The 23489-nt window shown below is 48.5% G+C and overlaps 1 protein-coding gene across 1 annotated transcript in view; it reads right to left on the bottom strand.

Annotated features, from left to right (window-relative positions):
- The window catches only part of LGI2 (leucine rich repeat LGI family member 2), a 29446-nt gene extending 23639 nt beyond the window's left edge, over positions 1-5807 (bottom strand). Inside the window, exons 1-3 of the mRNA XM_030314104.1 lie at positions 5590-5807; positions 3628-3699; positions 2016-2087 (exon numbers count right to left, since the gene is read on the bottom strand). Coding sequence (XP_030169964.1) covers positions 2016-2087; positions 3628-3699; positions 5590-5807 — 362 coding nt within the window. The remainder of the gene's footprint in view (positions 1-2015; positions 2088-3627; positions 3700-5589) is intronic.
- Between the last annotated feature and the right edge of the window lie 17682 nt (positions 5808-23489).

Here is a 23489-nt window from a genome sequence, read left to right as displayed (position 1 = left end):
AAAACATTCATCTCTGAAAAACACAAATAAATAAATAAAAGTAAATAAAACATTCATGTTTTATAAATAAATAAATAAATAAATAAATAAATAAATAAATAAAGCAATCCTTCTCTGAAGGATTAGGTCAGCTACACCAGATTCCAAGTGGGAGCCAGGTTTGTGTGCAAGAATGCGTCCACACAAGTGTGTGTCCTACGCTCGTTCCAGAAGCAGTATGGAAGTCCTCACATTCAGAGTTGGCAACACGGCTGGGGGGTGGGGGGAGACATCTTGGGGGGAAAGATGAGAAAAAAGCCCAATACAAAGGCAAGAAATTCTTCCATCTCTGCAAGGCTGGAAAGCTTCCAGACATTCTCCCCACTCAAACCCTCTTAGAGTTTACAGCGCCTGGCTATTAACACTCTTGTTAATATCGTTGTCTCTTGAGGGGAGCCCATTGTTTTACGTCTCTGCGTTAAAATCTTTGCTGGGGGAGAATTCCAGTAAGCTCGGCTTCAGGCAAACTCGAGTTCAGCATGTCCCATACAGCCTAATCTCTGAACAAATGGGTAACAAGGCAGGAATTCTCTCAAGATCTCTAAGCCACTAGGAAATAGGAAACATAATGAAGTTGAGGATGGGCCAAACTTCTTGCTCTGTGCTAAAATGGCTTAGGGCTTGCACACAGGTCCTTGCAATAATAACCCTGACTGTGCTTTGAAGTCTTCATGGGAAATACATAAAGCGAATGCACTGTGACTATTCCCTAGGACCACAGAGAACTAAATTTCAGTTTATGGCATCCCATTACATCAAATGTAAGAGGGTCTTTGATGAGATGGTCCAAGGGAGAGGCTTTGCAACACGATGCCATTAGTTGGTAAAATAGTTCTTGATTCTTATACTGACCTTTATTTGATGTCTTATTTGTTTTAAATCAGGGGTCTCTTGAGTACGAGAATTCGGTATAGGCTGATAAGCGGACTTCCCCCTCAGTAACCTTGGCAGTAAGATGAACTGCTCACAAGAGAAAACTGATAGCTTTACATGTGCTACCCCCATCAGCTGTTCAAGTGCTTTGACAGAACGTAGTTAGGCTTAGCACTCCAGTCATAACCCGCTTTCCATATTCTGTATACTATCAGGCTGCTATGAAAGTTTACATATCATGTGTATTCTGGAGAAAGAATTCCTTCAGAGACACCTTTCCTAAGGACATAAAATCAGCAGAGTTTTCTCAGACCCACGATGCGTTTAGAATTCAAACATCTACCTGTTAACCTCAGATAAGAAAGCGGAGACCAGCCTTTAAAAATCCCTCTGAATGCTAAATAAGGAAATCCCATCTGATAGCAGGACTAATATTATTACAAAGTTACAAAAGGCAAGGATGGAAGCATTTAAAAGGCGAAAAGACATGAAAGGGGGGAAAGGCAAATCAGAAAAGAAACCGGGAAACAAAATCGCAACAAGGGCAAAGCTCTCTGCTAGGGGGAACAACCTGCACGTCCAAAAAGAAAACAAAACCTCTTCTTTTAAAGAAGAAAAAAATGCAATTAGACTCTCATCAGCAGCTCATGGGAGATACTGCAAAAGGGAAATAGGATAGCCAAATTCAAAACGTGAAGTTATATCCCCATATAGGGAGACTTTATTTAAAAATAAGTAACCCTCAGAAGCCTTCGGCTTTATTTCTGGCCGATCAGCAAATCCATGCCTAGTTATGAGAGGTAAAAATATCCAACGCAATTTCCAATTGTGCTTAGTCCATGCCAAATTAAATGTCAGCAGAGAATGAGTGAATATCTTTCCTCCTTTGTTTGCTTTCACCCGCTTTGTCTCCAACCTCCTCCTGTCCCAGCATGTTTATACACAAGTAAACTATAAAAGGTCAGGGCTGAAAAGAGAATGGGGTGTCCTCCATTTTGTCCGCCCCTAAGCTCTCTAAGAGATGCTGTTCCTGCTCGGACAGCAATAGAATGATTCGATGGACGTACCCAACGCTCAGCAAACAGACAAAGCCCAACACTTACAGGTATTCGAGATGAAACAGTCCAGCAAAAGCATCATCCCGGATGGCTGTAAATGAGTTAGAATTCAGCAACCTGAAAACACAGGACAGATTTCAATGCAGAGATTTATACCTGGAACCACACAGTGAAGCCCCTTTCTGTTTTCTTTCGCCACATTCTGATCCACGGCAAAAACGGGCTCTTTGCAGCCCAAGCCTGGCTCCGTAGGTGCACAGCCCGACTCGCAGATGCCGGCAGGCAATTTTGGCTAGATTTTTGGGTCACCCCACTGCTCCACCCCCCCCCCCCGGTGGGTCTCAGTAAATTCTCTCAAAACATGCCAACGCTCAGCACAACTAAACGGCCAGCCAATGCTTTGCCATGCCCGAGCCACCACGGAATCAGAGATCTAAAAGGACCTAACCCAACTCTGTTTTCAGAGAAATGTGTGCCCAGAGAAGTGACTTGACCAAAGTCACACAGCTGAGACCACAAAAATTAAAACTGAAAAAAACTAAAACTCCTTTCTACCATATTATACATTCCCATGAGAAATGATAAAAAAAAAAAAAAAAGTTTAAGAAATCTTCAGAAGTCTCTTTATCAGCACATAGTTTCCTATTAGTCACCACGTAAGCTTCTTTGGTAAAAGTTCATAGAATCTATATCGTCACCACTTGAGTCTATTTGGTGAAATGCCTGAAATTGTGTCTCCCGCATATGGAAAGTATATTTTAATAGAACCACAATTTCCAAGAAGTGACAGCTTTTAAAATGTTAAGTACAAGGTCAGAAGCAGGTCCGTAATATTTCAAGAACAGAACTATCCACGTTAACTTGATTTAGGATGAGAAGTGATCCATCCCTCACATGTTTTCTGGAATACGTTGCTTAATTTTAACATCCTCTCAAATTTAAGAAACAGAATAAACAGAACGAGCTATGTGCTCATGACTTTGCCTATCACTGACTTGCTTTTGAAAACTGCTTTTTGGACATTTCTTTTCATCAGCAAACAATAACGGGACTGGGATGCCAGGCATGACATGAGCTCTCGCCAAGAGTGGCTGGATACAGAGCAGTTACGAGTGTGGGTTAGAAAGCGGCTGGGATTTTGGACAAGTTACTTAACTCCTCTGAGCCTTAATTTTCTCGTCTGTCAAATGGGGAGCTAAAATACTCTTTTTGTAGGGCTGATCAGATGATCAGATAACATTTTCCATATAAATGGATAGTATGCTGCCTGATAGTTTATATCCTCAGTCAATGAAAAATACTTCTATTTCCAGAGCCAATAGCGAGAGTGTAAAAGGCAGGTTTTCTTTTAAAGTGAGGTGTTTGGAAAACGCTTCATTTAGGTGAAATTTGGGTCATCATTCAATGTCATCACGTCTCCTGTTGCCAAACACGGGTGTTGGGATCTATGATAAGTCCTGGAGGAAAACATGGGCCAAAAGGAGACACTGAGCAAAGAGCCTGAGATTCAGTCAGGTGGGGACACCACAGGGGAAGCTAACACTGAGAGTTTATTGGGGGTATTTAAGGAAGGACTGATACCAAAGGGGCAGGGATGGTTCCTCCCAGGTCTATACCTCCGGGGGCCCCATTTTCAGAGGGAACATCCCATACTCACAGCAGCTGCAGGGAAGGCAGGTGGGAAAACATTCGGTCCTTGATTTCGGAAAACGTTCCATTTACCAGGCTCCTGCGGGCAAAAGAGAAGCAAAACGAGGCCTAGGTCTCTTTCAGAAGTGATCGCAGGATGGGCAACCGGCCATATTCTCCACCTGTATTTCAAACTCCTCCACTCAAAAATGAGGCTTAAAATCGTCAACCAGCGGGGGCTTCTCAGGGGTAGAAACGAGAAGAGTCAAGCCACTTTCCAACGAACTGGATCAATACGAAAACTAGTCTGAATAATAGAAGCCTTTACCATCAGTCTAGCTCCTTCCACAGACATTATCTCAGCAAGTTTAAATCAATCCCCTCCCTTCCTTCTCTGAACTACAGGAGGCCCTGGCTGAAAATGGATAATTACTTCACCTCTGCCCAGGATTCTGTTTGTGTAGACACAGCATTAACGTTGGCCGGGGAAACTCCGGGGAAGGTTTAAGCATTCCCCTTGGGAACACATCTCTGAAAGACACTCAGAGCACCTCTGGTTAAATGCACTGTGAAAGCCTTGGGGAAAAACCCAAGAGACACCTGAACTGGAATGTGCGGTAGGAGGCAATGCCATCTGCCAGATATAACGGTCAAGGCGGGGGCAAGCGGCTTGACTGTTTGTGCCACCAGGTCCCCTATCCTTTCTGGCCACAGCAGGACCTCAATACATTATTTCAACATTACTTCAGTTAACATGCAGAGCAATTAAGCAGCTGCCGTTCTAAAGCATTTAACAAGGGGAATTCTAATTTCTGGAATCCTCCCTGTCACTCGACTTAGCAACATTAGGAATCAAAAAGGCTCTCGGTTCCTGCTGGCCAGACCCTCCAGAGTTTCTGTAAATGCAAATGGGAATCCCTTCAGCCCCGCACCTTGCCTGGGGTGGGAGGCAGGGGAGTGTAGTAAGAAGGACATGAAGAACTTCACCCCTGGGACTCCCTGCCTCTGTGTTTGGGTGGGCATCACCCCAGCACCTTGGCCTGGAAGGAGGAAGTTCTTTCCGCAGGAAACCTTTCCCAGCGGTAAAGATATAGCCCAACAGCCCCTTCCACTGTCAATGGGACCTGGTTGTGGGGCTTGTGGGGCTGTGTGAGGGCAGGTTAGAGGCATCACTTAGCAGGTGAAGAAATAAGGTGGGGCCCTTCCCGTTAATTCCTCCAGCGCTGAAAAAGCGGCCAACTTAACGTGTGCTAGGGAGAGGGGGCAAGAAGCCCTTGTGAACTCAGGGCAAGAAATCTTCCGGCACTTGGCCACTGGCCTGGGTGCCCTAGGCTCTGCCCAGCGCAGTGCTCCCCTCTACCAGGCCTCATGAGGTGGCCCCCACTTCCTGAGGCTGCATGCCTTTGCTCGGGTCCCTCCGGACCTGCGGTGTGGACTGGTCGGGAGGAGGCCACGGTGTAAACCACCGCCCCAGGCGCGAGGTGGGACAGTGAGGCCTCACCGCTCCCCTGTTTACACTCACTCCAGTCAGGCTCGGGGGCACATTCCTGCCCCTACACAACCACCCCACCCCCCTCCACAGGCTCTCAAACTTTAACGCACCCCAGAATCACCTGGGACGCCACATGCAGACTCCAAGTGGAGCCAAGGCTCCACTCCTGAGACCCTGCTTCATTCAACGCGGGCCCGGAAATCTGCATTGGCACGAGCTCCCCCAGGTGGGTCTGATGCAGCTGGCCCGCGGGCCACACTTTAAGAAACACTGCCACAGGGGGCTGGGCTGGGCTCCCAGGCTCTGGGTCTCGGGCTCCCTCCACCCTCCCCTGGGCCCGAGACTCCACCCACACGTCCCACAGCGCGCCCCCACCCAAGCGCGGAGAAAGAGGCCGGGAAGCGGGGTCGGGGTCGCGCTGTCCCAGCGCCGGAGGCAACTCCCCGGCGGCGGCGGGCGCAGGGTGGGGCGGGGACTGGAGGGGTCCCACTCACTCACAGGGAGCTGATGTCGCCCGGCACGATCCTGGGCACCCAGGAAGAGCCCACGCAGATGATGGACTCCTTGGTACAGCTGCAAGTGGCGGGGCAGCGCGCCAGCCGCCTCACCTGCGCGCCCGGCGGGATCAGGCACGCGGCGCTCAGCAGCAGCAGCAGCCCCGGCGCCCCGCCGCCGCCGCCGCCGCCGCCGCCGCCGCCGCCCCGCCGCAGCGCCATGCCGGGTCCCCGCCGCCCGCTCCCCGCCCCGGCGCCCACCGCCGCCGCCGCCGCCGCGCCGCGCGCTCGGACCCTGCGCCGCTGCAGACGCGGGCGCCGCTCGCTGCTCCGCCGCCGCCGCTGCTGGCGAGGACGAGGGCGCCGCGGGTGTGGGAGGCCGAGCCGCAGCCGAGCAGCATGCTGGCCGCCACCCCCACGCGCGCCCCCCCACCCGAGCCCGGGCTCGCTGGGCGGCCGCCGCCGCTGCGCCCGCCGCACTCGCGCCCGCCTGACATCAGCACTCGCGCCCGCAGCCCGCTCTGGCCAATGAATAATGCGGGGCGGGTGCCCGCCCCCGCCGCGCCCCGCCCGGACCCTCCCGACCCTCCCCGGGAGCCGCGGGCCCGGGGAAAAGTTGGGTGACCTTGGGGGAGGGGCCGCCCTGGCCGGAGACGGCCCCCCCTCTCCTCCCCCGGGGGCCCGACTGAGCGGCGGGGGCTCACATCCTCCCCCCCACCCCCCGCTGCTGTCCCTCCTAGGGCTCCAAATGATTTGGGGGAGGCACTGGGCTTCTTTCAGCTGGGACAAAGTGTGAGGCCAAAAAAAAAAAAAAAAAAAAACAACCCTAGGACCTGGGGAACTGGCTTCATTGCTGGGTGCTTTGAAGAGCACAGAATTTTGAGCAGCCTTTATTAATTTTTAAGAGAAGAAATGAAGTGCATGGTACCATGGAGTTCGGCCGGGATGATTTTGCTCGTCTTTCGCGGCGGGGGCACTGGGGTCGGGCGCGCGTTCCCGCAGCATCCGTGGGGGGGACTGAAGCCCGCCACCTTTCCCTGGGGAAGGCACGTAGAGCAGAAAAGCTGCTACAGCAGTGCACGCCCCTTGCTGCTCGGCGGCCTGCCTCCTGCTTGCTGCACAGATACATGCCTCCCAAAGTTTTCCCTCGCTCAGCGTGCTTGCTCACTGGCACCGCAACCACCCCAATTAAAGGACAGAGATGAGTAGAGATTGGGGGCCTGACACATCCTAGGCACTGTGCATTTCATCCCCTAACTGTTTGAGGCTGGTCCCATTCATATCCCCAATTCACTGATGAGGAAACTGAGACCCGGGAAACATCAGTAAATGGCTGGTGGTGGAGTAAATGGCTGGGCAGGGATGGGATTCAGAGCCAGGATGGGGACTGGGACCCAGGCTCTACTGAGCCCCTCTTCTACTCAGCACGTTTGATACGCTGAGCTTGAATCTTACCACAAGGTGATGTGACCTGGGGAGATAAAATGGCTAAAGCAGAACCAAAATAATGGTGAATCGCCCAAACTGCTCAGGGTAGGGAATCAAGGGCACCATCACCAGGCTACTAACCAAGGAACATAGTTTCGTATGTTCAGATATATCCAGAAAAGGCAGCACCCAATGCAAAAGGTTATTACTGTTGGAATCGTCAGTTATTGATTCCTCAGCAAACATTTTGAGCACAAACTGGGCTGGCCGCTGTGGAAGGGGACAAGAGGACAGGCCGTAGGGATCCTCAGGGAGCTTGAAGTCATGCTGGGTGGATAGCCCTGAAGAAGTAACTCCACATGGAACACGGGGGTTACAGACTCACCAAGAGAGGTTCAGGAATTGAAAGCAAGTTTGTTATAGATAACTTCATGGAAGGAGCTGGACATTCCATTGAAGGGCACTGTCCAGCACCAGCATCCATGTCAATCAGTCCACATTCATCATCACTGAATTCCCACATCCGCTCTGAGAAGTGGGTCTTTCCCACTTACAGATGGGAAAACCGAGTTCAGAGATGTTCTTCTCTCGTTCAAGGTCACACAGGACCCAGCCAGGAGGATCCTCCTCCAGAAAGGGCTGCTGCGTCAGGCCCTCATTGCCATATTGGAAGGCATTAGAGATGCTTTGCTCAGCAAGGCCCAGTGCTAGGGGCTGTGGACACAGAACTCTAGGGAAGGCAACAGGCACGTGGACCCACAACCATGGACGTTTGTCCTGCATACCTGACAGACGTCAGCCCTGGGAGGCACGGACTACTGCTTTATGGAGAGGAGTGGGGAGGCTTTTGTAGTGCAGTGCCTTCCTGCTGCCCCAGGAAAGGAAACTTTGGTTCTCAGCTTTGTGGAGTGGAGTGAGGAGGAAGGGTAGAGAAGGTCAACCCTCTGTTCCCAGAACTAGATAGGTTTGGGTTAGCATCCCAGCCTGCCACTCTCCAACTGTAACCGTGGGCAACTGACACTTTCTCTAAGCCTCGATTTCTTCACCTGTAAATTGGGAGCTGGTTGTTTCCACTTGGGGGAGTTAATTGTGATCAAGAATGTGAAGCACCCTATGCCACACAGAAGGTCCTGGGTGTTTGTTCAGAGGTCAGTGTGATACTGTGGGCAGGGCAAATCTCAGCAAAACCCTGGGACTGGAAGGGAGAGATGGGAGCCACGAGGGCCTGTAAAAGGAGGTGAATTTTCCTAACTTTCGTGCCTCTGTTTTAATGAACACAGTCTAGCACAGGGGTTCTCAACCAGCGGTGACACTTGGCAGCGTCTGGAGACATTTTAGGTTGTCACAGTGGGGTGGGTATGTAATGAGCAGAGGCCAGAGATACTACTAAACATCCTGCAATGCACAACAAAGAATGATTCAGTCCAAAATGCTGCTGGTGCCAAGGTGGAGACACCCTTCCCTAATGGAAAGACTCTGGGCATGAGCAAGTCCCGAAATACAGATTCTAGGCCTGCTTCACCACTCGTAAGCGAGCCTTTAGGTCATGTCGCTCCCGTCTCCAGCCTCTATTTCTTCATCTATAAAATGGGGGCAATGAGACCTTCCCCTCTCTTTCCTAAGTGAATGGGACATATCATCATTATTACTGTCCTTCCTCTCCCCTCACCTGGAAAACTAGAAAGTTCCTGGTAGGAAGAGTGCAGAGAGAAGATTCGGGTAGCATAGCTGGCAGGATTGGAATTTGTTTCAGCTCTGTTAGAGACACCAAGTGAGAGCCTGTATATTATAAGGTGCAGTTTATAAATTAAGATATAAAAAAGGAAATGCAGATGACTTTGGTTTCGTTCCAAGATCTTCAGCAGTTAAATAAAAATCTTAATAGACAATCAGAGAGACACAATCTGTTTCCAGGAAATAGCAAGAGTTTTTCAAAATGTAAAAATCTTTGTTCAGGTGGACACTCACTGCATCCGTGTCTCCACGACGCGAGCAGGCATTCCTACAGCGGCTGAAATGGTGCCGGCTGGAATGTCAAGTGTAGGCCGCTCAGAGCATTGTTCATTCATTCCCCTTCTCATTTGACCACCTGTCAGTTCATTTGGTCAATACTGATTGAGAGCCCACTGGGTGCTGGGTTGGAGTGAGGCATGAAGTGGGAGAAAGGCCAAGAATGCTTCCTGGGTTTTAGCCTAAGCCAGTAGTGGATGGAGGCACCATTTCTTGAGGTGAGAGAGCCGAGAAGAGAGTTTGGCCAGGAGAGTGATGTCAGCAGTTTGGTATTGGAGATGTTGACCCCGAAATGTCCAGGAGGCACTCACATGTGGCTGAGCTGGCAGCTCAGTGACCAGTGGGGATGGCAAGGAAATGATGGGGGCGGGGGGGTTGGCGGTGGATGGGATGGAACGTCGATTCTACCTCAGTAAGCCCTCAGTGTAATGTCAGCTGCTTGAATGAATGAATGAGTGAATGAGTGACGTTTTGGACATACAGACATTAACGAGAAAATATCCCTCAGGTACGATCAGCAAGGACCACCGGAAAGCCTACAGAAGAGCGTGAATCTAAGAATATTGCAGTTCGGGGATCTATTTTTAGACCCCAGATAATCTTCAAATCCTAAGCCAAACTGTAAATCTTACGGGAATCTCAGAGACCTCACCACGCTTCTAACCCCCCTCCCCTATTTCCAACCAAACTTCACCCCCACCCCAGCTGGTCTTCTTACCAGACCTGTAAGCTTTAGGAAGGCTTCACTGATGTCAAACACTTCTGGTTCTGAGGCTTGCTGTGACAACTGAAGGAAAATCATTCATCCAAACCTCAAAAGCACTTGGTTTGAGTGGTTACACATTAGATTCCCTGGAGTAAAAACATTTTTTTAAAGGCTTGTCTATTTTTTTTTTTTTAACCAAAGAGTCTGCCAATCCCTCCTTGACCACATCACCCCAATATGCCAATCTTGTGGTTGGCTGCTGGTCAAAACGCACATGCCATTTCTGCCTTCCATCATTTCCCTTCTTCATAAACTCATTGGGTGTTACAAGTCCTGAATTCATTCCAAATTTGCGTCCAGATTGGCCTCTTGAATTCAGTCGTGTTCTCGAAGGGCTACCTGTGGGTATCTCATGCTGTTTCCTAAGTCAGCTGAAAGGGCCTCAAGACCCTGGCCGTGGTTTCCGGTGACCCTCACCACCTCCTCTCCACCACCTGGGTACTGACACGTTTGGGACATTGCTCACCCAGCATCAGCTTGCCCCTTCTCATGACAACAGGTCACAGTTTTGCATTGAAGGGAATGACTCCTTCTCACCGTTCAACCCATGTGGCTTCCTTGATGAATACTTTCATTTCCCTTTGCACATCTCAAGACTAGAGCTTTCCCTAGCATTCCATTCTCCCAACCTCAGTGACTGGCTTAGCGATAAACACGTCCCCCCAGCTGGAGCAGTCAGGGCTTTTGCTTGAAATCCTGAGAAGTAGTCTTGCTTTCCCACTGGCCTAGGAGTTGTGGTCATGTGAGCCTGAGAACCTGCATATCCTGAGAAAGGCGTCCACCTGGGAGAGAGATCGCGAGGGCATCGTTTGGGCCTTGGATCAAGCCATCCCATTCAGGTCTTCAGTGACGTGGGACCATAAATCCCCTATCTGCCTAACTAGTCAAGGTATGGGTTTTGCTCTATTGCAATCAAATGAGTCTTAACTACTCCATTCAGATGTAGGGCAACACGGACCCACTCTTAGACGAAACTGTGAAGCAGGTAAAACTCAGGGTCCCCAGGTGTGGCCCTCAAGGCCCTTTTCCCTCACTCCCAAACTTTGCGGTGTCCCTTTTCTTTCCCTTTTCGAGGAAAATGTTTAATTTCTGCACTTTGGGGGTCATTTTTTCTTCTTGATCGATACTGGCAGAATTTTGTCTATTTTATTAGTTTTCTCAAGGAACCAAATTACGCCTTTGTCAATTTTCACTACTCCATCTTTGTTTTCTTCATCATTACTATATGCTTTTATCTTCATCATCTGTTTTCTTTTTCTCATTGCGAAATGTGCTTTCTTAAAAAAGGTGATCAGTTGAAGTAACTTTATTTTACAAGTCATTCTATTCTATAAGAGTCACTCGTGATGGCTAACTTTACGTGCTAACGTGAATGGGCCACGAGATGCTCAAATAATTGGTGAACTATTATTTCTGGGTATGTCTCTGTGAAGGTGTTTCAGGAAGAAATTAGCATGAGGACTGGTTGACTGGGTAAAGATCACCCTCGCCAAGGCAGGTGGGCATTGTCTAATCAGTTGGGGGCCTGAATGAAACAAAAAGGGGGAGGAAGGGTGAATTCAGACGTTGTCTCCTCTGTTTCTCAGGCTTGTGGACTCAAACTGGGATTCACACCAGTGTGTGCATGCCCCCCTCCCCACTCCCCTGTTCCCCACCCCCAAGTCTCCGGCCTTCAGACTATGCTGAATTAAACTAACAGTTTTCCTAGGTCTCCAGCTTCTAGACAGCAGATCATGGGACTCTCCAACCTCCAACCCTGTGTCAGCCCATTCCTATAATAAATCTTCTCACATGTATCTTATTGGTTCTGTTTCTCTGGAGAATGCTGAGTAATACATCTCTTTATTTATATTTATAAGACAAACTGCCTTAAGTTATGTTCCTAGTTCCAGGAGCCTGTGCCCATCTTTCAGTTGGATTGAGCTGATTAGAAGTACATCTGTGAGTCACAGACAGTGGGTCCGTGAATGAAGTCAGTCCCCTAAGACAAGGACAGTTTTCTGTATAACAAACTTTTGCAATCTCAAATTTATAAGTCAATATGATAATTTTATGGGAAATCTCTTTGCTCTTCTTACCAAACAGACTTAGAAATTCTACTTTAAGAGAACAAGCTACCAAATGAGTACAGACTTAACCAAAATGTATAATAATGGGTCTGTAAATATCCTCTAAGCTCTACTGTTATCTATAAACAATAGTTAACTCAATGTTTTGTATTCTCAGAAGATACATCCTTTCAAGACTCCTGCTGCTGAAGCCTGTGGCCTCTGATCTCAACTTAATTTTAATCAAGGCAAAATTAAAGATATTTGGGGCTTATAATTTTTCCACTCTATAGCATCTCAGTTATTCTGTGGTCTTATGCCTCTCTGCTCAACCAACCCTGGCCCACATCAAAATGGGTTCTGAAGGAAGTATCTGAAATGCATCCACAGTCAATCCCAGTGGCCGTTTATTCATTGGACTGCCAATCCCAGGGACCTTTGTGTTTGAACACAGCTCTTGGGCATAAGCTAAACATCAAAGGGGAAATTTGAGACAGGAGAAATCAGAAAATGGAGGGGCGCCTGGGTGGCTCAGTCAGTTGAGCATCCGACTTCGACTCAGGTCATGATCTCGTGGTTCATGGGTTTGAGCCCCATGTCGGGCTCTGTGCTGACAGCTCAGAGCCTGGAGCCTGCTTCGGATTCCGTGTCTCCCTCTCTCTGCCCCTCCCCGACTTGCCCTCTGATTCCGTCTCTCAAAAATAAATAAAAATGTTAAAAAATGTTTTTAATGGACTAAAGCTTCCCCTGCTACCTTACAGGCCTGGCTATGGGTCTTCTCCTCACAGACCACCTGTGTCTTCCTGGAAAAGTTGTTCTGAAGAAAAGTGTCCAGAAATTACCTTCAGAGCCCCACCCCCCATGCCTCCCTTGCCCGCAGTCTTCAGAATGTTGTGCTAAGAAACACTGACGCAGTGCAGGCATCATACAAGTGTTGGAGAGCCTGATGTGAACCCCATCGTCACCATTTATCACCATGAGATCTTGTGAGGCCATCTTCTAAGGGCTTTGATTTCCTCCCTGTAAATGGGAGAGGACAATGCACATCACCCTGGGGTTGCTTGAATAATGAAATAATGAATGTGAAAACTCTTATAAGTAATACAAGTCAGTAAATTAAGCAGTTAGCCAGTTGGACTCTACCTGTTCACTGAGAACCACAAATTCCTGTAGCTACAGATATGGCTATGGGTATTGATATATTCTCCTCAAGAAGCTGAAAATGTACCCCCCAAAATAAGACATTTCTATGTCAAAAACCTGCTAGTACCGGGGCGCCTGGGTAGCTCAGTCGGCCAAGCGTCCGACTTCGGCTCAGGTCATGATCTCGCCCTTCGTGAGTTCGAGCCCCGCATCAGGCTTTGTGCTGATGCCTCGGAGCCTGGAGCCTGCTTCGGATTCTGTGTCTGCCTCTCTCTCTGCCCCTCCCCTGCTCATGCTCTGTCTCTCTCTGTCTCTAAAAAATAAATAAATGTTAAAACAAATTTTTTAAATAAATAAAATGTCTAAAAAAAAAAAAAAAACAACCTGCTAGAACCAAGTGTCTTGGTTCTTCCCCAACACTTTCTTTCCATAGCCCCAAGAAACAGAATCCGTGCATTTGTCTGAAAGCTGGGAAGACTAGTTGGTCGGTGGACATTTACTGTGTGGCTCCCATGGAGCGGGGCACCATGCTAGACTCTGGGAATACAATGGTAGACCAGGCAGCTGTGGTCCAGCTGTGGATACCTGCTCCCATTGGCCCGCCCTGTGCATGCGCAAATGGAGGTCAACATCCTGTGCACGCGGATTAGCAGCCCCTCCCGCCCCCCCCCCCCCCCCCCGGGGATGGGGCAGAATCTCAGGAGCCTAGCCAGGGGGCAAGAGGGTGGTAACTCCAAGCCTTCTTCCCTCCCCTCCTACTCCCCTTACACCAGGAAAAGACCAGAGCCAGCACTATGGAAGACATTAGAGCTTAGACTTTATGTGGCTCCTAAAGACTGCTAATTCAGTAGGAGAGTGGGTGATCCATCACTTAAGGAAGGGAAAAGGGGTGTGCCCACTGGTCTGAATGCTCACACCCAAGAGCCCTTATTTCAGGAAGAGGGCAGTTGTAAACCCTGAGTTTGTCCTCAGTGGGCCATCTTGGTTCATGTCAAACAAAGGCTCGCCTAAAACAAAGTCCTGGAAGGGTTTCTATCTCAAGCATCCCTGTGGGATATTCACCCTCCCCAGCAAGAGAGGAAAAGTGGCTCCGCAGGGTGCAATGATGAGGCCTGAGGTCTATATGGCGGTTTCACAGTTAACAAGGTCTTTTCATGTCCATCAGCTCCATTGCAGCCGCCTGATAGCCCTGGAACAGAAGACATTTTCAGAGGGAGAAACTGAGGCATCGACAAGGCAACCACTGTCCACGTGTCAAAAACTGCCATGGAGAGAATTGTCCTACTGCATCCCAATTCTGCTGGGGGCAATTGAGGTCAGGGTTTGGGGTGAGTTGGAAAGCAACATATCAATGCTTTCCAGAAGATTCTAGAAAGCAGAAGCTCTGTCATTCCTCCCCTCTATCTTGCCCAAGTTATCTGAAAACGGATCCTTCTTTTCCCTTATCCACTGCTGGTGGAAATATAAAGTGGTACAGCCATGATGGAAAACAGTATGGAGGTTCCTCAAAAACTTAGAAATAGAACCACCGTAGGATCCAGGAGTCCCACGAGTGGGTACATATTCAGAGGAAATGGAATCAGAATCTCAAAGAAATATCTGCAAGCCCACATTCACTGCAATATTATTCACAATAGCCAACATATGGAAACCACCTAAGTGTCCGTTGATGAAGGCTTATCTCTCATGTTGGACTATTGTCCAAAAGCAGTGTTAAATATGACCATTCCTCAAGCCTTCAAGAGTGGGTCTACCCACCTAGGCATACGTGACCTTGAAGATGAATCTCTCCAAATAATCCCAGAAGAACCAGCTGAGTGCAAAAGGGCGACTGGCAGAATGAAGGTCCTCTGCAAAAGTCCCCTTGCTACAAAGGAGGCCTGGCTACAAAGGAGGCAAGAATCCCCGGGATCCTTGAGAGAGTTGCTGAAGGATGACAGGGGCAGAGGGAGGAACAGACATAGTCACCCTTGGAGAGCAGGGCTCATCGTGGAGCCTTCAGACCACAACACGGCCAGCCGAAACACTGCCCCTGGCTGCCCTTCCCCAATCTGCAGTTCCCTGGGGTTCCCTGGGGTTCCCACTCCAAGACAGCACTATTTACGAGAGGAAGAATAGGATTCATCATCAATAATGTCTTGTTTTTGGACTCATTTGGGAAGTCAGAAAATTTTCCACGAGAATGGCAGGCTCTCTGATCGATTTTACTGGAGTACTTTGGATAATGTAATTACAGCTGGTTGTCCCCATAAAAACCAAAGGACTGTCACTGTCCTTTCCGGTATATGGTCAGGGCCACTGGACAAGGCTTCCAAAGGCTGAGATTGGTGCTATCAGCTCAGCTCGGTATTCCGTATTTCCTCATGTGCCACAAATGTTCACGGCTCCTAGCAAATGAGGTCAGTCTTCCAAGCATTCTTGGGACGCTGGTCTGCAGTGGTGTGCTATTCAGAATCTTGGCAAAGCGGAAATTGAGCTGGGGTTGAAAGAAAGTACGAAGACTTTTTGTGGGGAGGAAGGCCTGTAAGAGAAAAGATGAGGAATAGGCTGGGGCAGGAGAGCTATCAGACAGTGATGCAGACCCCACAAATTTCAGCCAGCCCTGCTGGGCGCTCCGAAACAGAGCCGGCCTGTTACAGGAGTCTCACGTAGGCAGAAGCGGCAAACCCTTGGACCACCGTCTTGCTCAGTCAAATCCAGGCGTCTCCAGAGAGAAGAGTGACCTGCCTTGCAATCTGAAGAGGATCCCAAAGGACCTGACGGCTGGAAGAGACATCTGAGCCGTGACTCTCTGGGTCCGCTAAAAATAGCGAAAGAGACATTTGGGCTTCGACGGTTGACGTGAACTAAGGGGAATGTGGTACAAAGCAGTTAAAGATCTCTAAGCCTTTCTGGACCCAAGAGAATATTAGCAGTGATTTCTCCCTGGAAATGTACTACCTGGCGGGAGCTGATATCCCTGCTTAGCGGATCGCATTTTTTCATACTTCGCCGGTTGATTCAGGAAACCTCTATGGAGCACTTTTCAAACTATCTCTGTTGAGCTGCGGGAAGACGGCAAAGTCTGGATGAAGGATTAAGGCTGCAAAGTGTGCTGACACTTAAGCCCTGCCCTCAAAGAGCTGGCCCTTAAGCAACAGATAAGTAACTGAAGAAATGAAAGAAATCATATGACGATTGTTATTGAAATATGACACTTGGGTTTGATCGGTTAACAAAAACAGAGGAATTCCGTATAAATTGCTCTAGGAGATCTTCAGATCTTTCTGGACCCAAGAGGCTACTCACAGTGATTTCTTCTTAGACTTTCACTGCTTGACAGGAGTTAATAACACAGAGGGCCATAAATGCACAGAAGAGGGAGTGATGTCTTCTAACTTGCAAGGCTCCCGGGACGGGCCTTCCAGGGCCGCTATCCCTGGAGCTGGGCCGTGACGAAAGGGTAGGATCTGAACAGACAGATACAAAGAGAGGGATGTTCTGCCCGTGAAAATAGAATGAGCAAAGCCATTGGTCACAAACAGCAAGAATAATAGCTAGCACTTTCCTAATGCTTATTCGTACCAAGCACTTCATATAAGTTTGCCTCACTTAAGACTTGAAACATCTCCATCAAGGAGGTGTTCGTGTCTCCAATACACAGAAGGAGCGTGTGCAGCCCAGAGAGCTTAAGCAATTTTCCTAAAGTTGCAGAGGCAGCGGCAGACTCAGGATTCAGAACCGGGTCATCTGACTTGAAAGCCCATTCCCAATCCTACACCAGCATGGGCAAATTTGAGGCGAAAGGCACTGTTGGCCATGGAAAACACCCTGCAGGGTGAGGAGGGAAGGAGGAGGGTTCTGAGGGAGAAGAACAAAGGGTCTAGAGCCGGAACACCTTGGAGGACTTGTCCAGGAGCCAGGTGGAAATTTGCACGTGAAATGCTGAGAAGGCAGTGAGGTCAGGAAGCGGGTGGGGACGGAGACATAGAAGAGAGCACTGCTGTGTCAGTTAGGAGGTGGGCACCGGTGGGTTTGCCAAGGAGAACAACAGGTCTGCTTGGAAAAATAGCATGAGCGTGAGACTCCAAAAGTTGGCTAAATGACTTGTAGGGGGAGAGGAGCAGAATACATTCTTCCGGGGGCTAAAGTGGGCGAGAGAAACAGAAGAGAGGAGAAAGGATGGAGACGGAGAGATGAGGAAGGTCCTGTTAGCTAGGAGCCCTTCCTCATGACCCTCTGGTCTTTGGAAAAACTACCCCAAACACACAAGCTTCGTGACGCGTGTGGGGTTTTTTGGTGAAAGCCAACAAAAGAGGCTTTCACATCAGGCCGTGCTGAGTGACACAGAGACTCTGTGCTTAGGGCAGGGACCCAAGGCAGAGGCACCTTGACAACACAAGCCCTGGGAAATTACAGTGATCATGGGCAGCTCTCTGGCCTCTCAAGGGCTGGAGATTCAAGTCCAATTTACCAAACTCTCCATGGAACAGGGAGTCCCTGGCTGAACAAGAATGGGCTGCAGATGGAACTTTAGTCACCCCTTAAGGAGCTATAACTGAGACCAAATCCAGTGAAGGAAGGAGACGGCCAAGGGCAGAATAGAGAGGAGACAGAGGGGACTCTAAACAGAGAGAAGAGCCTGGGGTCTGGCTCTGCCCTGAACCAATTGCTGGGCATTGGAAATCAGCTGACGCCTCTGGGTCTCATGTCCCTGTATGGAAATTCCAGACCCCAAGCCCCCAGAGCTGTTCGCCTTATGATGCTGTGGGCTTTCGGGAAGATTGAGCGGGAAGGTAGAAGCAGTGAAAAGAGCTGCTTGTACTGGGCGGGCTGAAGAAGGTTAAAGGAGACAGCGTCCAGTGCTGAGACTGAGAAGGTCATGGGCTGAGAGCTGCCCCCTTGGTTTGATGAAGGCTGACGCCTTCGGGGAGAGTAAGTAGTAGGTCCAGATGGCCATTCTCCAGCCTAGGAGATCAAATGCCCGTGATTCCCTTTTTAATAAGATGTGTCCAGTTGGGAAAGTGTCTGTGTACCAAAGTTGTGGCGCCTGTGGTGCCTGCTTGGAGGGGCTGCCCACATGGTGGGGTGGCACATTCTGTCCTGGCTGCTGACCCACTTCCCAGTGCCAGGTGACAGGAACCCTACTGCTCCAACTCGTGGCTCCAAGGATAATTAGGTTCTGATCAGGCGGCTCTGAGAAATGATGCTCCCCTCCCCTAAATGGATGAAAGGCCTCCGGGAGGCAGGAGGGATGTGATCTCCAGTGGCTGTCGGTGTCCCTTCTGTCACTCTGACTTTGACCTTTCCAACTGGCTCTTCACAGTCCCCTGGCTGCACTGCCTCCAGCCAAAGAGGATGCTGAGAAACTTCACACACAACCTCAACAGCCAGGGGGGCACATGGAGGGATGCTGGGAAGACACCCTCCTCTCCGATAAACCCCTCCTTCACTCAGGCACTGCAGGGACCAAGGCAACACAGGACTCCTGCATCACCACTTCTGCCCTTGCAAGGAATAAGAGCCCATCACTCAACTTCATTCAACAGAGGCTCACCCCTCGCTTTGTTCTCATCTTTTCTCACGTACACTGTCTTCACCAAGCCTTCCGCACCTGCCCCCGTCTAAAATGGAATCTCCATGACATCCATCAGTTCATGCACCTTTTGCCTTGTACGTACGGCCCACTACTCACCATAGTATATATTCATTGGCTGCTTTATTTGTTTAATACTGTTTTTCTCATTAGAATGTCACCTCCGTGAAGGCAGAGACCTTACCTGTCTTGTTCTCTGCTGTCTCCAGGAGACCTAAAAAGCTCCTAGCACTGAATAGTCACTCAACAAATACTGGAGATTGAAAGGATGAGCGGATGGCATTGAGACAGTATGTTTCTGGGGCCCAAGGGCAGAGACCATTGTGTCTGGTTTGCTGTTCTAGTCCTAGTGCTTCACACAGTCTCTGATGCGTCATCGACTCTCAAATATTTGCTGGATGAATACATGCAAGAAGGAAGGGAGGACCGATGTCCGTGCCAGCATCCGGGCAGTGTGACTGGGGAAGTGTACCGGACGGCACGGGGATGGGAGCAGCTGCATGGGAACTAACAAAGAGGAAAAGCCACAAAGAGAAGCCAGGGAGAACCCCAAATGCTCTAGACTCCTGGAGTCACTTGGATGTCTGGTCTGAGGTGAGGAGGCTCCTGTCGTCCAGTGTGAAAGTTGGTCTGCTATCATCACAGGGAGGGATGCTCCAGCCAAAAAGGGTAGACTCTGTCACTAAATGCCTCTGTGACCTTAATCACTGACCCTCTCTGCGCTCCCTAACTGGTTATTTGAATGAATGGATGAATGGGTGATGCTGCAGGAACTTTCAGTAGTTCAAACTTTCAACAGAGTGTGAAGGTAGAGGGGGAATGAGATTGACTCAGAGACATTTGCTAGTACTAACCATTTATGTTTTCATTTTTCAAAGAGTAGAGGAAATTCTTTCACAAGTTAAGAAACCAGATATGTTTAAAGGCAGCAGGACTGAGCTTGGAAAGAAATATGTGAGTCTGCTTCTCTCTCCCCTTCCTTTCGTTGTGTCATCTTCTCGAGTAAAGTTCCTAGTTCATCCACACTCTCAGCTCAAAGTGTTGGGTTCACATCCTCTGTTTGAATGGAGGATGGATTCCTCTTCTGGGCGCAGAGATTAGATCTGGCGGGTCTCGCTTGGCTTCTAGTCAATAAAACCTTGTGGGCTGTTGGGATTGTTGTTTCCAATAACCCAATAAAAACAGGTCCCGTTGGGGGCGCCTGGGTGGCTTAGTCGGTTGGGTGGCCGACTTCGGCTCAGGTCATGATCTCACGGTCCGTGAGTTCGAGCTCCGCGTCGGGCTCTGTGCTGACAGCTCAGAGTCTGGAGCCTGTTTCGGATTCTGTGTCTCCCTCTCTCTGACCTTCCCCCGTTCATGCTCTGTCTCTCTCTGTCTCAAAAATAAATAAACATTAAAAAAAAAATTAAAAAAAAAAAACCAGGTCCCGTTGCTTGTCATGAAAAAGACACCTGAAAGTCGCAGCCGCCACTGACTCATGGGGGGTGCACTGCAGTTGTCTCGTTTGAGCGATGACAGGAATGTTTTGGTAACCTGAAGTCATTCAATTTGGGAACTGGCTCAACTCATCTTCCACGTGTGCCTGAATTGTTTGCATCTGTGTTTATTAGAATTATCTACTCATACTTTTATGTGCACGCAACGTTCCCTGTGAACCGTTGACTCTAGTTGATTCTTCTTGACTATTCCACGTCCGTGGTGCTGTACTAAGTACCTCTCAGCAGCCAGGGGTGGGATGGCAGGGAGCAATTCACCCCATAGGAGCTGAGTGTGCGAAGGAGTGTTTGGGCAATTTCGAGCATGCTGTTACTGGGGAGGGCTTGGGCTAGCCTCCACACCCCAGTCACTCTCCCTCACTTAATGAAGCCCTAATGATTCTCCAGATCTCAGTCTAAACATGGCTTCTTCAGGGAAGCTTTTCCTGAGCTCCCTAAGTAGGTCAAGTGGCCCTTTCTTTGTGTTTCTAATATCTGTGCTTTTCCCCTAGAGAAGTACTATCTGGTAGAAAATGAATGCAAGCCACATATGTAATTTAACTTCTTATTACCTACATATTTAAAAAGTAAATAGGAAACTAATGAAATTGACCTTAATAATATATTTTATTCAACCCGAGTGTATTAGTTCCTCAAGGCTGCCATAACAAAGCACCACAAATCAGGCTGCTTAAACAGCAGAAATGTTTGGTCCCAGAGTTGTGGAAGTTAGAAGTTTGAAATCAAGGTATCAGCAGGATTGGTTCCTTCTGGGGTCTGTGAAGGAAGGGTCTGGTCTATGCTACTCTTCAATATTCTGGTGGTTCACTGGAAATCTTTGGCAGTCCTTGGCTTGAAGATGACACTCTTCTTGGGTCTTGACATTGTCTTCCCTACGTACGTATCCCTTTCTCTTCACATGGTGTTCTTTTTATCAGGACACCAGATAACGTCACCCTACTTCGGTATGACCTCATCACAACTAATCACATCTTCAGTGTCTGTATTTCCCAATAAAGTCACACTCTGAGTACTGAGGATTAGGACTTCAATGTATGAGTTTGGGAGGATATAATTCGACCCATAACATCAAGATATTTGAAGTATTATCATTTCATCATGTAATCAAAATTAAAATTATTGAGATATTTTAATTTTTTCCATATACTATGCCTTTGAAATTCAATGATGAACTTTATAGATAGATAGATACATACATACATACATATACTTATATGTATATTTTATACTTAAAATAGCTTAAACTCATACCACTAAATTTTCACCAGAAATATTTTATCTGGGGGTGCCTGGCTGGTTCAGTCAGTGGAGCACACAACTCTTGACCTCGGGGTTGTAAGCTCAAGCCCCACGTTGGGTGTAGAGTTTCCTTAAGAAATAAAATCTTTAGGGGCGCCTGGGTGGCTCAGTCGGTTAAGCATCCGACTTCGGCTCAGGTCATGATCTCGCGGTCCGTGAGTTCGAGCCCCGCATCAGGCTCTGTGCTGACAGCTCAGAGCCTGGAGCCTGCTTCACATTCTGTGTCTCCCTCTCTCTCTGACCCTCCCCCATTCATGCTGTCTCTCCCTGTCTCAAAAATAAATAAACGTTAAAAAAAAAAAAAATTTTAAAAAAAAAAAAGAAATAAAATCTTTAAAAAAAGAAAAGAAATATTTTATCTGTATGTAGAGAGTTCATAAAATTTCCAGGGGAAAGTAGATTCACATATCCAAATTTTACAAAGCACACGTAAGAGTTTTGCAATAACTGGATTAAGTATCAAAATAATCATGTTCCTGGGGCGTCTGGGTGGCTCAGTCGGTTAAGTGTCTGACTTCGGCTCAGGTCATGATCTCACGCCTGTGAGTTCGAGCCCCACGTCGGGTTCTGTGCTGATAGTTTGGAGCCTGGAGCCTGCCTCAGATTCTGTGTCTCCCTCTCTCCCTGCTCCTCCCCCACTCATGCTCTCTCTCTCTCTCTCTCTCTCTCTCTAAAAAATAAATAAACATTAAAAAAAATTAAAAAAGAAAGAATCATGTTCCTTCGGTATTTGCAGAGCACACGCACACAGTGGGTCTTCAGTCTTGAGGGAAGACGTAGTCAGTGGTCACAGCTTCCGTTCTGTCCCACTGTGGATGTGAGGGATGTCCCTTACCGACGCTGCCAGTCAAATCTCTGACATTCCATACTTACGGGCTTTTCTTTTCTTTGCTCCGTGAGTCAATAAATTACATTATTTCGGTTTTGCCAATTTGGGTAGAATTTTCTGCCACTTGCTATGAAGAATGCTAACCATCACGGCAAACAAGATCTCATTAATGCACACGTCAGGAGTCACCATTTCCACCCCACAGAGAAGGAAACAGGCTGGGAGAGCTCGAGCAGCATTCCCAAGTTCCTCAGGCCAGGAAGCAGCAGCAGCTAAGATTCACCCCCGTTTATGTCTGACTCCAACCAGGGTGCGTTTCTAACCATCCACACGGCCTCCTGAGTGTAGGACACAAAAACCAAAGGAGGAAAGGCAAGAAAATGGTAAATCAGGCTGCAGAAGGACAACACCAAGGCACGAAGTGGAATGGGGAGGTTTTTACTTCCTGCGCCTCAAAAAAAGGGAAATGAATTACATTCATGTACATGGAGTGAAAAGAACTAGCCTTGAAATAGGGAGGCTGAGTAAAGGCTCTTAAGAAATGTGCTTTAACGAGTGGGGAAGAATAATTAGGAGTTATTATGTCACTTGCATGCAAATAGGAACTCTTCAAGTAGTCAAGAGTATTGAAAATAAGTTGAGGTTTAACACGGTTTTGCCATTCTCCCTGGATTTGCTCTTTGACCAACTGGTAGTTTTGTGGTTGCTGATGGCTCCTTATGATGCCCGCAGAAAATGGATCCATTTGAAAACTTACACTGGGGCTCCGTGAAGTTCGTCCTCCCCATTCAATGAATCATTTGGGACATACCAAACATCGGAATGAAGTACGAATAAGGACTCCCCGGGAAAGGAAACAGTTCATCTTGGAGTATAGCAGGCCAGGCACAGAGACACGAGCCCCTTCCCTAGCAGAGACTGGGAGACCCCATTCTCAGAATGTCGCATTAGGCCTCACACCCTTCTGCTGGATGGGAAAACCAATGCTCAGAGAGGTTAAGTGACTTGTCCCCGCCACACAGGACATTGGGGGCAAAGCTTGGCTTTACTGTCCTTCATAGGCCCAAAGACCTACATTTAGAGAGCCTGGTGGTTTTTCACTTTGCATTTCTTTCTTGTTTGCCTTTGTATCTCCCCTAGTGCTTTGTTATGTCTGTGTAATGCCTCCAGGCCCCACCACCCTGTGTTCTCAGGAGGACTCACGGGAACACTAATGACATAACTGGGAGGTCTCAGATGTGCTGACAAACAGATCTCCAACGCGGGAGCTCTGGAACCCTTGAGACGTCAGAAGGCTTCCTGGTGAGAAG

Source organism: Lynx canadensis, chromosome B1 (assembly GCF_007474595.2).
Source record: "Lynx canadensis isolate LIC74 chromosome B1, mLynCan4.pri.v2, whole genome shotgun sequence".
Lineage (NCBI taxonomy): Eukaryota > Metazoa > Chordata > Mammalia > Carnivora > Felidae > Lynx > Lynx canadensis.
This window is presented reverse-complemented; position numbering and strand designations above follow the sequence as displayed.